At 47.2% G+C, this 12,375-nt stretch overlaps 1 protein-coding gene across 3 annotated transcripts in view; it reads left to right on the top strand.

Moving 5' to 3' along the window:
* IQSEC2 (IQ motif and Sec7 domain ArfGEF 2) overlaps positions 1 to 12,375 on the top strand; it is an 83,268-nt gene that overhangs the window by 26,314 nt on the left and 44,579 nt on the right. For all 3 annotated transcript variants that reach the window (XM_077145282.1, XM_077145283.1, XM_077145281.1), the window contains exon 2: positions 2,024 to 2,053. In XM_077145282.1, the coding sequence (XP_077001397.1) occupies positions 2,024 to 2,053 (30 nt within the window). The remainder of the gene's footprint in view (positions 1 to 2,023; positions 2,054 to 12,375) is intronic.

Here is a 12,375-nt window from a genome sequence, read left to right on the forward strand (position 1 = left end):
CACTGTGCCCGGTCCATAGCTTGATTGTTTGTGATGATAATGGTGATTATTATATATACTGCTTATACTTTACCATTTACTGGGGCAAGTGACCAGTCCGTGAGCTAGCTCCTTGAGGGGTTGTCTTCCCAGGTCAGTGCCTGGCATAAATAGACTGAATAAATGTGTGCCTGGGGTGGTGCGATGGTGGCTCAGTGGCAGAGTTCTCACCTGCCATGCCGGAGACCCGGTTCGATTCCTGGTGCCTGCCCATGCAAAAAAAAAAGATTATAAAATGTGTGCCTGGGGTATGGGGTTGGAGTGGGGTGGTGAGGAGAGAGCCTGCCTGTGGCAGAGAGTAAATGTTAGAGAGGGAGGCCGAGGGGCTTGGCCTCATTTGGTAGGCAGTTGGGGAGTCATTGAAGATAGGCCCCTCACACCTGGTACCTGAAAGTAATTGGGCCAGGCCTCAGAAGCACTCTTGCTGCTGCACAGTGAGATGGAAAGTTTTAATAAATGTGAAAAGGCACTCTGTGGCCCTGGTCCTCTGTTCCTTTAGGGGACTGAGAAAGGTAAAGGTTGGCATGGCTATCAGTGGCTGAGCAGGCACTATATACCAGGCGGAGCCTCAAAGCCATCCCCTGCCCCATTTAACAAGTGAAAAAGCTGAGGCTTGAGAAAGTGAAGTGCCTTCCCCAGGCTTATATGGCTAGTAAGTAGGAGAACTGGATCTGCTGTACTCACCCACTGACTGAGTTCCAACACCGTGATGCTCACTGGGGGGGTGGGTGTCTTCCATTCACTCTTTTAACAAAAACTCTTTTCTGAGGGCCCCTCTCCTCCCTGTGTGTCCCTCTCACTTTGTACACGCTGTAGAAGAGGGCACCGCACAGGAGGGCTTCCCTCGCAGAGGGCACGTCTTGGTTTGCTCACCTGAGGCTAGAGCCAGCCTGTGCTATGTTCATTGCTATCTCCTCTGCGGTCCAGCATGGGGGAAGGGGCGAAGAGATAGGTTAGAGGAGGAAGAAGACAAAGGAAGAGGTGGAAGAGGGCTTCCCATCCTCTCCCACTTCCAAGTTCCCTGGTCCTTCTTTAGCCCCTTCCCTACCCACAATATGCTAGCTCCCTAGATCCAGTCCTCCCTTCCCTACACACACACACACACACACACACACACACACACACACACACACACACACACACACACACACACACGTTCTTGGGGAGCAATAGCCAGAGGGGTGTGGCTCAGACTTCACTTGTTCCCTCGGTTCCCTCAAATCTGTCCCCCCACTCCATTCTCTTATCTTGCCCTTTCTTTGCCTCTGAAGGGGCCGTACAATGAAGAAGGCAGACCAGTGAAGTAGAAAGGAACCCAGCGCTGACTCACTTACTCTCTCAGCCTCATTCTCTTCATCTGGAAAATAAGCAGGTTGGACCAGGCAATTGCCAAAGCCTCTTCTATGTTAATAATACCTGGCATTTATCTACTGGGTTCTAAAGGGCTTAATCATCCCCAAAGCCCCGCGAGGATTGGCTTCTTGTTACAAAGGGGGAGACTGAGGCTCAGGCTCAGAGAGGTGAAGTGACTTGCCTGGATTATAGGGCTGGTGAGTGGCAGAGGCAGTATCCGAGTCTAGGTCTCTTCTGTGTGCAAAGCTCGGGCTTTTCCCCTGCCTACAGCTGCAGGCTACTTTTCAGGCCACTCGAGTAAACCCTGACTTCCCCACCCATGACCCACTAGGCCCCAAACTGTTGGTCCCTGGTACCTCTTTGACTTTACCTCCAACCACTTTTCCCCTGGCTCACTCCACCCCAGTCACAGTGTCCTCCTCCTGTTCCTTTAACTGGTCGGGCACTTTATCATCTCACAGCCTTTGCACTTGCTATTCTCTCTGCATGAACTACCCTTCCCCTCATTTTCATGACATGCATTAGGCTTCAAGGTCCCTATGTAGGGTAGAGGGAGAAGAATAGTAGAGAACATGTACTGACTGTATTGTTTTTGTTTTTGTTTTTGTTTTTTTTTCTGTTTCCATTTCAGGTCCGATGGTGAGAATTCCCGAACAGTCAGGTCAGTACCTCCTTTCTTTAGTAGCAGTTGGGAGATGAGGCAGGGACTGGGGTGGGGATTGGTGGGGGTGGGGGTGGGGGCTCTGGTTTGCTCCTTTGGATCAGTGGGCAAGGGCCAGGGGCCAACTGAAAGGGGTTTCTTCCCTTCGGTATTAGGAGTGGGGGTGGAGTGAAGTGGAAGGGCAGGGGGAAATGAGGCAGGCTTGCGGAGGGGCTTGAAGACTGTTCCTCGGCCTTTCTGATCCCAGCTGACTCGGGGACTTGACTGAACACTGTAGGGGCTCATAGGAGCTACCCAGATATGAGAACCAGTCTCCAGAGAGGTCAGCTCTGAACTTGGGACCTTTCCCGCCTCCTGCTCCCAGGGGAAGAGGACACAGTAGATGCTGGGCTTCCCTGGTCTGGCATTTGCATACTGCCCTGAACTTTGCCAGCTCTCAGTAGTGGGATTTAGATGGAATTTTGACGTCAACACCTCTCTAGACATTAGAAACACACATAATGGTGACAAGTAAAAAAAAAAAATGTTTGTGTGCTTGGTAAGAAAAAAAGGTTTACAAGCTTCAGTAAATTTTAAGGGCGTCATTAATCTGCCACTTGAAGAGGTACGAGCAAAGCTGGGGTAAGAGCCAGCTATTTGTGTCCTTAACCTATCAGAAGCTTCTTACAGGCAGATGTGTCAAGCATCATTGGGACGATATGGGAATGATGGAAGGCTCAGGGTAGGACAAATCTTAGCAGGGGAGTATCAGGAGGGCCTCTGAGATGAGATGGATGCAAGCAGGCTGAGGATCCAGGCAGCTGAGGCACGGCATGGTCACAGTTGGTCCCAGCCAGGGCTGCAGCTCATCTATGCAACAACTTTGCAAAGAGTGGGAAAAGGTGCCCCTTTCAAGGGTACCCCACTAGAGAGGGTATTAATTAGAAACATTTTCCCTTATTAATTAATTAGAAACATTCCCTAATGCAGCCCCTTACCAGGGTTCCTGGTTTGGAGAGCATAGCACAGGCTGAATTTCAACCCCCACGTATGCCCTCTTGGCTGTGAACCCTTGCACAAGGCAAAACTTGTCCAACCATACGAATATCTGGAGTTCCATCATCTAGGCAGTGAATGTGGCATGGGGCCAGTAAATGCCAGCATACAGACAAGAGGTGTATGATGAGACTCACTGTCCCAGCATCCCAGACAGGAGATATGGGATGAGCATGCTAATAAGTCCCAGGGCCAAGGTAGCGACTCTGAAATGGGTGTAGATGTAGGCCCAACATTTGGGCAGGGGAACTGTGATGTCCAAGCAAGGTTATTTGATGAGGCATAATTAGGTTCCAGCATGCAGCCAAGGGATGTGGCATGGGCGCAGCCTGCTTTAGCATTTGGGAAGGTACTTGTCTAGCAAATGACACAGATCCCACTGTCCCACTTTGGTTTTGGAGAAAGGCAACTTGGGCTGACTCTGAGCACATACCTGTTTCTCTGCCTGCTGCTTGTTGAGGAACTGGATTGAAGGCATGTCTGATTCGCTGCTCTTCCCAGTGTGGGAGTGCCTGGGACCTATAGCTCAGGGCATTTAATAATGCTCATAATTATAAGTCATATGATGATAGATATTGGGCCTTTCCAACTTACAGAGGTTGTTAGGAACTTTTTTTGTTAGTTCATTTGATCCTCCCAGTGGCATTGTACAGGGAGCCTAGGCCTTATCATCACTGCTTTTACAGTTGAGGAAACTGAGACCTGGTGTGGTTAAGGAAGGGTTTGGTCCACAGCCACACAACTAATATGTGGCTGAGCCAGGATTCAAGCCCAGGTTTACCTATGAGCCCAGAGCTCTGCCCACGCTGTCACTGTAGGAACACTCACAGCCACGCAAGTAATAGCCATCATCTTCAACCTCATCCCAGTGTTAGTAATGATAGCAATTGCCATTTGTTCCTCACATACTGAGAACTTTGACTATGAGGTTATTTAATGCTCACAACAGCCCTATTTGGCATGATTAAGAGCCCTGACTTACAAATGAGGTTTCATCAGGTTCAGTGTCTTGCCCAAGGAAAGAAGAGCATATGGGGCATGGTAGCATAACTCTGATTCATACTTTGGGCTGTTTCTGGCTCTAAAGCCAGCATTTGTTTTACAAAGATGTCCTTTCTGACTTTCCTGGGCCCATAGTCAAAGAAGCCACAGGGGGCCTTGAGGACTCAGCAATTGGGGAAGCAAGGGTCAGACTTCAGGGTGCAATGCAAATGAATGAAAGAGAACCCATAACTCACACCCTATACAAAAATTAACTGAAAATGGATCGAAGACCTAAACATTAGATCTAAGATCATGAAACTTTTAGAAGAAAATACAGGGAAATATCTTATAAAACTTGTAATAGAAGGTGGTTTTCTAGATCTTACACCCAAAGCATGAGCATTAAATAAAGAAATAGATAAATGGGAACTCCTCAAAACTAAACACTTTTGTGCATCAAAGAACTTTGTCAAGAAAGTAAAAAGACAGCCTACACAGACAATATTTAGAAACAACATGTCAGATAAGGGTCTAGTATCCAGAATATATAAAGAGATTGTTCCACTCAACAACGAAAAGACCAACAACCCAATTACAAAATGGGCAAAAGACATGAACAGATACTTCTCAGAAGAGGAAATACAAATGGCTAAAAGGCACATGAAAAGATGCTCAACTTCCCTGGCTATTAGGGAAATGCAAATCAAAACCACAATGAGATATCATCTCACACCCACCAGAATGGCCATTATCAATAAATCAGAAAATGACAAGTGCTGGAGAGGATGTGGAGAAAGAGGCACACTTATCCACTGTTGGTGGGAATGTCAAATGGTATAACCGCTGTGGAAGGCAATTTGGTGCTTCCTTAGGAAGCTAAGTATAGAATTGCCATATGAGCCGGCAATATCATTGCTAGTATCTATTCAGAGGACATGAGGGCGAGGACACAAACAGACATTTGCACACCAATGTTTATAGCAGCATTATTTACAGTTGCCGAGAGATGGAAACAGCCAAAATGTCCATCAACAGACGAGTGACTAAACAAGCTGTGGTATATATATACGATGGAATATTTTGCAACTGTAAGACAGAATAAAGTCATGCAGCATGTAACAACATGGATGGACGTTGAGGACATTATGCTGCGTGACATTGGCCAAAAACAAAAGGACAAATATTCTACGGTCTCACTGACATGAACTAACATTAATGAGTGAATTTGGAGAATTTCTATTAAGAACAGAGGTTATCAGGAGATAGAAATAGGGTAGACATTGGGTAATGAGCTGAAGGGAGGGCGGGCCACGGTGGCTCAGCAGGTAAGAGTGCTTGCCTGCCATGCCCGAGGACCCGGGTTCGATTCCCGGTGCCTGCCCATGTGAAAAAATAAAAAAAATTAAAAAAAAAAATGAGCTGAAGGGATACAGATTGTGCAACAGGACTGATTGTAAAAATTCAGAAATGGAGAGCACAATACTACCTGATTGTAGCACAATCGTGTAAGTACACTGAATGAAGCTGAATTTGAGAAGGTTAGAGGGAGGAGGGCTGGGGGCACATATGAAACCAGAAAGGAAGATAGATGATAAAGACTGAGATGGTATAATCTAGGAATGCCTAGAGTGTGCAATGATAGTGACTAAATGTACAAATTAAAAAATGTTTTTGCATGAGGAAGAACAAAGGAATATCAATATTGCAAGATGTTGAAAATAGATGGTCATTTATGTTAAAAAAAAAAAAACGTCAGTGTATAGAAAGGGCTTAAAACAGCATTTGGGGAGGTGCAACAGTGGCTGGGTGGTGCAATAGTGGTTCAGTGGCAGAATTCCCGTGCCACTGAGTGCCATGCCTGAGACCTGGGTTTGATTCCAAAAACCTGCCCATGCAAAAAAAAAAAAAAAAAAAAAAAACGATAAACAACATAGCATTTGTGGGACAAGACCTTACGATCATGGCAGGAAGACCCTTTAACTTGGAACCATGGTTAGGTGGGTACAGTTAGGTGGGTATAGTCTATTGCAAGAATGCTCTCAGGACCCCATATGGAAATTTTTTAGTTCGCTTTAGTTAGGGTGCAGGGATAACTCCCTGGAGAAGGCAGGGTCTGAGCTGGGCTGTGGAGCACTGATATATAAACACACCTTGCATATGAAGGCATCCCTGGAGGTAGAAGCAGCACATGTGGGAAAGTGAGGGATAGGTTTAGAGACAGTGAGCAGTCAGTTGTGTTAAAACAGAAGATTTGGGCAGGAAAAGAGCAAATGTCAAAGTTTGGAATGCCAATTGGAACTGGGTCAGGACCCCTTGTCTCATCAGTGGGGAGCTAGGGAAAGGTTCTATACCATAGAAAGGAAAGAAACTCTGGATCCAGATAAACCTGGGCTCCTATCTATGGCTGGGTTGCTTTTGAGTTATGTGACTTTGGACAATCCCTTCATCCCTTGGAGCCCAGGTTTCCTCATCTGTTAAACAGTCGTGGGGGAGGGAAGGTTAGGAAAATAGAGGAGACACCAAGGGGGTTCTAGATCTCAGATGTTATGGAGACTGAACAGTACAAAGAGAGCAGGGTAGGTGGATCAAAAACCACCCGGGTCCAGGCCTGAGGGCTTCTAAGTGTGGGGTGCCAGAGGAGATATGGAGTCTAATTAGAGCTGAACAGCTGGTATTGGGGGAGGGCTGTGGGCAGAGGAAAGTTTCTGGATTTCCTCTAGATCCATGAGAAGTTGTCAAACCTAAAGCCACCTTAAACCAAGGTCCAGAAGGGGTTGACAACAAGGTCACAAAGCTAGTTATCAGCAGAGTCTGCTTCCTAGCTGTGTGACTTTTACTAAGTCGCTTAACTTCTCTGATCCTTAGTTTTCTCACTGATAAAATGGAGACAGTAATTCTGATGTCTCTGGGTTGATGAGAGAACTTAAAGAATTAAATTAAGCAATGCTTGGCATAAAACAGTGGCTGAACAAATTGCAGTAGTGCCCTCTGCCCTTACCTGATCCATTATCATATACTGGATAGTCAAGCTGAGAAAATGTGGGGATGTATAGAAAATGAAAACTGAAGGGCAGGAGAAGCCTGATACAGCCCACTACCAAAAGAGGAAGGAACCCAGATGTAGAGGTGCCACTGCAGTGAGGGTCAGACCGGATTTTGTGGGCCCTGGGGACCAGTCTCAGGTTGCTAGGCACGCAAGGATGTGAGCGGAAAGAGGTGGCCTGCTGCTAGGGAAGGAGGGAGGGAGTGGGGGAGCTGCTGACACCCGTGGAGCCAGGGACATCCCCATGGCAACGGGAGCCGCTGCAGTCTAGAGGAAAAGTGGGAGGAGGAGCCACTGCTGGCTCTGTTCCCAGAGGAGGCCTCCCACTCTGGGCCTCAGTGCCCCCATCTGTCCAACAGAGTTTAGATTAGACAATCTTTGAGTCTTCCTTTTTTTGACCTTGTGGCACTCTGGGATGGCAGAGACTACACGAACTCAACGTGACTCCTCCATCCACATGTGCAAGATACCCCCTGTCCCCAGAGTCACCCCAGCTGCTTCCAACTCTCCCCTACCATGCTGTTTCTGGTTCGGCTCGGCCTGGTTACCCACCCTGTCTGGCTCTCAGTTGCCACCATTTATTTTGCCTGGAATTTTGGAACCTTGTCATTTCCTGCCTCCTGAAGGTTCTCTGGCTCTGGGAGGCCAAATTCCAGTCCAGCTCACTCTAGGAAGCTTTCCCTGCTTGCCCTAGTCCAGCCTGACTGTTTCCTTTCCACTGGAGTTCTCTGACCCCAAAGGTTTGCGTTCCTCCTTCTGCTCTTAGGAATCACTGCTATAATTGATCAAGCACTTCTGAGAGTTGGGTTCCACATGGGACATTTTACAAACAGTAACTCACATCTCTAGAATCACTCTATGGTGTCATATCTTGAATCCCCAGTTTTGCATATGAGACAATACTCTGAGAGGTTTATGTGACTTATCTGAAATCTCATAGCTTCCCAGCTGCTATGTGGTGGAACCAGATTTGGAACTTGGCTCTGTCATCATCATCTTCAGCAGAGCATTTAATAGATGATAGCCAAAGCTTTCGTATGCCAGGGACCATGCTGGGTACTTTATGTATATTCTCTTATTTAATCTGCACAATAGTCCTGTAGGGTGTATATTTTTGTCACTTTACAGGTGAGGACACTAAGGCTTAGAGGACGAAAATAATTTGTACCATACTAGAGTTGGGATATAAATCTAGACCATCATATTTGTACTCACCATTCTGCACTGGGGGTAACCCATTTGTATTCCAGAAGCATCTGTGAACCAAGCTTGTGTTGAGTGATACCGTGGAGGAGATGGAAGCAGGCAAACAGGGTTCCTGCCCTTGGGAAGCTCCCACTCTGGGGTCAATACGCAAGAGCAGCTAACTCTGGCGAGACCAAGTAGGAGTGTGATGACATGGTAGAAAGCCTGTGAACGGACACGAGTCTAGAGGAGGTAGAGATGGATTCTGACAGTGGGGCAGAGAACGGAGGTGGGGTAATTTTCCCAAAGACGCTACCTTTCCGGGAAGCTCAAGAGTGGCAAGAAGGAGTAAGAGGTTTCTCTTTTCCTCCCTTTCCTGTTTGTGTTCTCCTGCCCCCGCCTGGCCCAGCCCCAGGAAGTGGGTGACCCCTAAACTGGCTGGGTGCCTGGTTGGCACCAAAATAAACTTGCCTTCTCTCTCTTCCCCTCCCCTCGCCTCTGTCCCCTCTGTCCTGGCTTTAATTAGCAGCCTTGGAGATGAGTCACTTGGCAGCTGGGGAGGGAAGCTGCGCAGAGCCCAGTCAAGCCTTGACTCCTGCCCTGAGCCTTACAGGCAGTGTCACTGTGTTCATGTGTGTGGGTGTGTGTTATTGCATGTCACTGAGACTCCTTGTCAGTGCGGGTGTGGGAAGTGCAGGGACATCACTGCATACTGGCATGTGTCCATGCATGTCAGAGGGCCTGTATCATAAGCATGTTTGGTTGTTGATGCATTTGTTTCTGGGTGTCACGGAACATTAGGATGTGTGAGTGTGTGGCTGTAGTGTTTGTCTGTGGTAGCAAGTGTTAGGAAGCAAGGGAGCTTTGGGGTGAACAAACTCAAATGTTGTATAGCTGCGTTCACTGCTCCCTATATAAGTGCTCTCAATGTGTTTTTGCTTATGCAATCCATGCACTTACATTCCCAATTTTCACTTGTCTCAGTCCAGGTACATTTTGTTGTAGGGACCCGAAACTCACACTAGCTCCAGAATAAAGAGGAGGGGAACTATTGTGAGGTCACATCTCACAGAATCTAAGAACAGGAAATGAAGTCCAACCAGGCCTCATGCCAACTGGCAGTGGAACCAGGAAATCAAGGACCGAGAGTGCTCTCTCTCTCCGTGTCCTGGGCCCATGTCTTGTCTCTCGCCATCTCTCATGACTTTCCTGAACTTTATCTTCTCTTTTCCCTTGTCCCCTGTCTCTGTACTGACTTCCTCTGCTTTCCCACAGCCTAATGTGGTCACCAACCTAGAAGCCATATGACCTTCCAGCTTCAGGGTCCACCTTCTTATGACTGCAATGTCTGTCCAGCCTACGCAGCACAAGGGGTTGTAGATTGGAGTAGATTCTTTTAGAGGTGCATGAGGGTAAAGAGATAAAATGCTTGGTGTTCCTTTCACACTGAGCGCAATTCTTTTGTGTACCCAAGTAAGATTGGAACTGAGTGGGGTGAGTGCTTAGGAGCCCAAGATTGCAAGATTGCCCATCCGTCACGATTTTTTTGTTCCTAGTCTATTGCAAGTAGAGCTTTGTTCACTGTGATCCCAAGTTCCATGCTCTCACATCAAAACACTTTTATCTAAACAATTTCCCTTATTTTATGCCAAAACAGCTTTCAAATGCACTGCGACTATTACCATTGCAACCAGCTTGTGGTAATTTTCATAGCCTCAGAACAACTGGCGTGATGCTACTGATTTTACAGCTGTTACCAAGTTCCTGGTTGTTTCCACAGTTTTTATATTTTATTAGTGTCGTAACCAAATTTATAGCAATCTGTGGTGTATAATTACCAGCATGCGTTATCAATATTATCAGCTTGACGCTTGAGCTAACTTTTCCATTAACACAAACCCTGCAGTTTTTACATTAATTACAGAGGGAATTAATGACCCCTTAGACAAGTTTTCACCTATGAGTAAAGACTTTGGAACCAGCTGTGCCCATAATGACTATTCTTTAAACGCAGGAGCAATGCCCACAGCCCAGCCCTGACCTTGGCCCTGGCCTCACATCCTCGGGCTTAGATAAGAGTGTTTCCACCACCTCCTCAGGGGCTGCCTGTTTCTGGTCTGGCTCACAGTAGGTGCTGTTGATCCATAGAATAGCTTTCTTATTATTAAAACTCCGTTCTATATATAAACAGTAAACATGAGGGGTGAGATTATCCCAAGCTCAAAGCAGAATCTCCAAGTCCTTCTCCCTTTTTTTTTTATTTTTTTTTTTTATTATTATTCCAAATGTCAGTAATTGCTTTGGTTCAGAAAGTGCCTGTTGTGTATCAGGGACTGTTAAGGAGCACTCGATACACATTATCTTTAATCCTCATGTCCGCCCTTCCAAGTAGGGGTGGTTATATCCACTTGACAGGTGGGGAACCTGAAACCTAGAGAGGTAAAGTGACTTGCCTGAAGTCATCTCTTCATTCTTTCATTCATTCAAAGATGCCTTATCAAGTACCCTGCCACGAGCCAGCCACTATGCTGAACCCCTGTTCTGATCGGAAGCTCACTGTCTGGTAGGGGAACAGGCAACTAGATACAAGTATCAGGGAAGTGTAGAGTGCCATGGGAGCACCTTTGAATTATACCCATTTCAGGCTGGAGGTCAGGGATGCTTCTCCAAGCTGAATGTAAGCTGACACTTGGAGGATGAGTTGAAGTTAGCCAGGCGAGGAGTCATAGTAGGGTGAGGTAAAGGTAGGGAGTGTGGCAGGCAGAGCGAAAAGTGTATGCCAGAGCTGAGAAGGGTGGGTTCGGCACCCATGTCTGTGAAGGACTAAAGCTCTCTCTTCAGTGAGAGGGGGCTGTCATGAGATGCTCTGGAAAGGGGATCAGAAGGCTAGTACTGGGGGCTGATCACCCGGGTCCAGAGCTGAGGCGTTGCAGGACCCAGGAGCATAGTTTCCATGTTTTCTGGGCTCCTGGAGACCACCCTGGTCTACCTGACAGCATCTGGCCCACGATTCCAGTGGCTGCGGTGCCCTCTAGTGTCCACCAGCCCATCTTGCAGCTTGCACCTCAGGGTGGATTGTCTGTCTCCCACCAGCATTCACTGACATATGTGACTAGCTGCTCCATGCTGGTCACCCTGCGATGAACTAAGATAACAACCCCTGTCCTCAGAGAGCTCATGGCAAAGAAAGGGGCAACGGGCATGTAAATGGACTGAGCACAGTGCTGGCCGAGAGGCGCGCAAGATGTGAAGGACACAAGAGAGACAGCATGGGCAAAGTCAAGGCAGGTTCCAAGAGGGTACAACCCCTGAGCTGACTTTTGAAGAACAAGGAGGATTAGCCAGCTGAGGAGGTGGGAGTGGAAGCTGGAGTTGTGATGAAGGCCCTTTTGAAGCAAAGGGGTAGCATGTGCAAAGGTGAGGTGTGGAGCAGCAGAGTATGGCAAATAATTGCGAGTCGTTCTGTCTGGGTGGAGCGCAGATTGAAGATGGGGGTAAGGCTGAGACTAGCTGGAGGTGACAGGCAGGGGCTCGCTCACAGAAGGTTCTACCAGCTCACAGTAAGCTCTTAGTGAATGGAATCATATAAGGAGCTTCCTAACCCTTTTGGGGTCACAAACTCATCTGGAGATCTGATGAAGACTAGAGGTATGCCCCCGTCCCCCACCTAGAAATGTATTCTTAGCTCATTAATATTTCTCATACAGTTTCAGGGGCTTCAGAGACATCTTTCCCCAATGCCTATCCATGAGCCACAGGCTTCTACATTGCCCTTCACATAAATACTGAAATCTTCATCATGGCTTTCAAGTCTCTGTGTGAGCAACAGCCCTGCCTACATCTCTGATCGCTCCTCTCTCCCCTTTGCTTTTTCCACTTAACCACATGGACCTCTTTGCAGTTCCTGGAAATACGACCTCAGGTTCTTTGCTCAAGAGGTTTCCTCTGCATGTAATGCTCTTACCCTGCTACTTCACTTTTTGCTTAGTTTCACTTCATTTGCTGTTGAATGTCCATCTCCTCTCACTTGGATATAAGCCCCATGAGAACAGGACATTGTCTACCCTTAGTCACT

This window comes from Tamandua tetradactyla, chromosome X, assembly GCF_023851605.1.
Source record: "Tamandua tetradactyla isolate mTamTet1 chromosome X, mTamTet1.pri, whole genome shotgun sequence".
In the NCBI taxonomy this organism is placed as follows: Eukaryota; Metazoa; Chordata; class Mammalia; order Pilosa; family Myrmecophagidae; genus Tamandua; species Tamandua tetradactyla.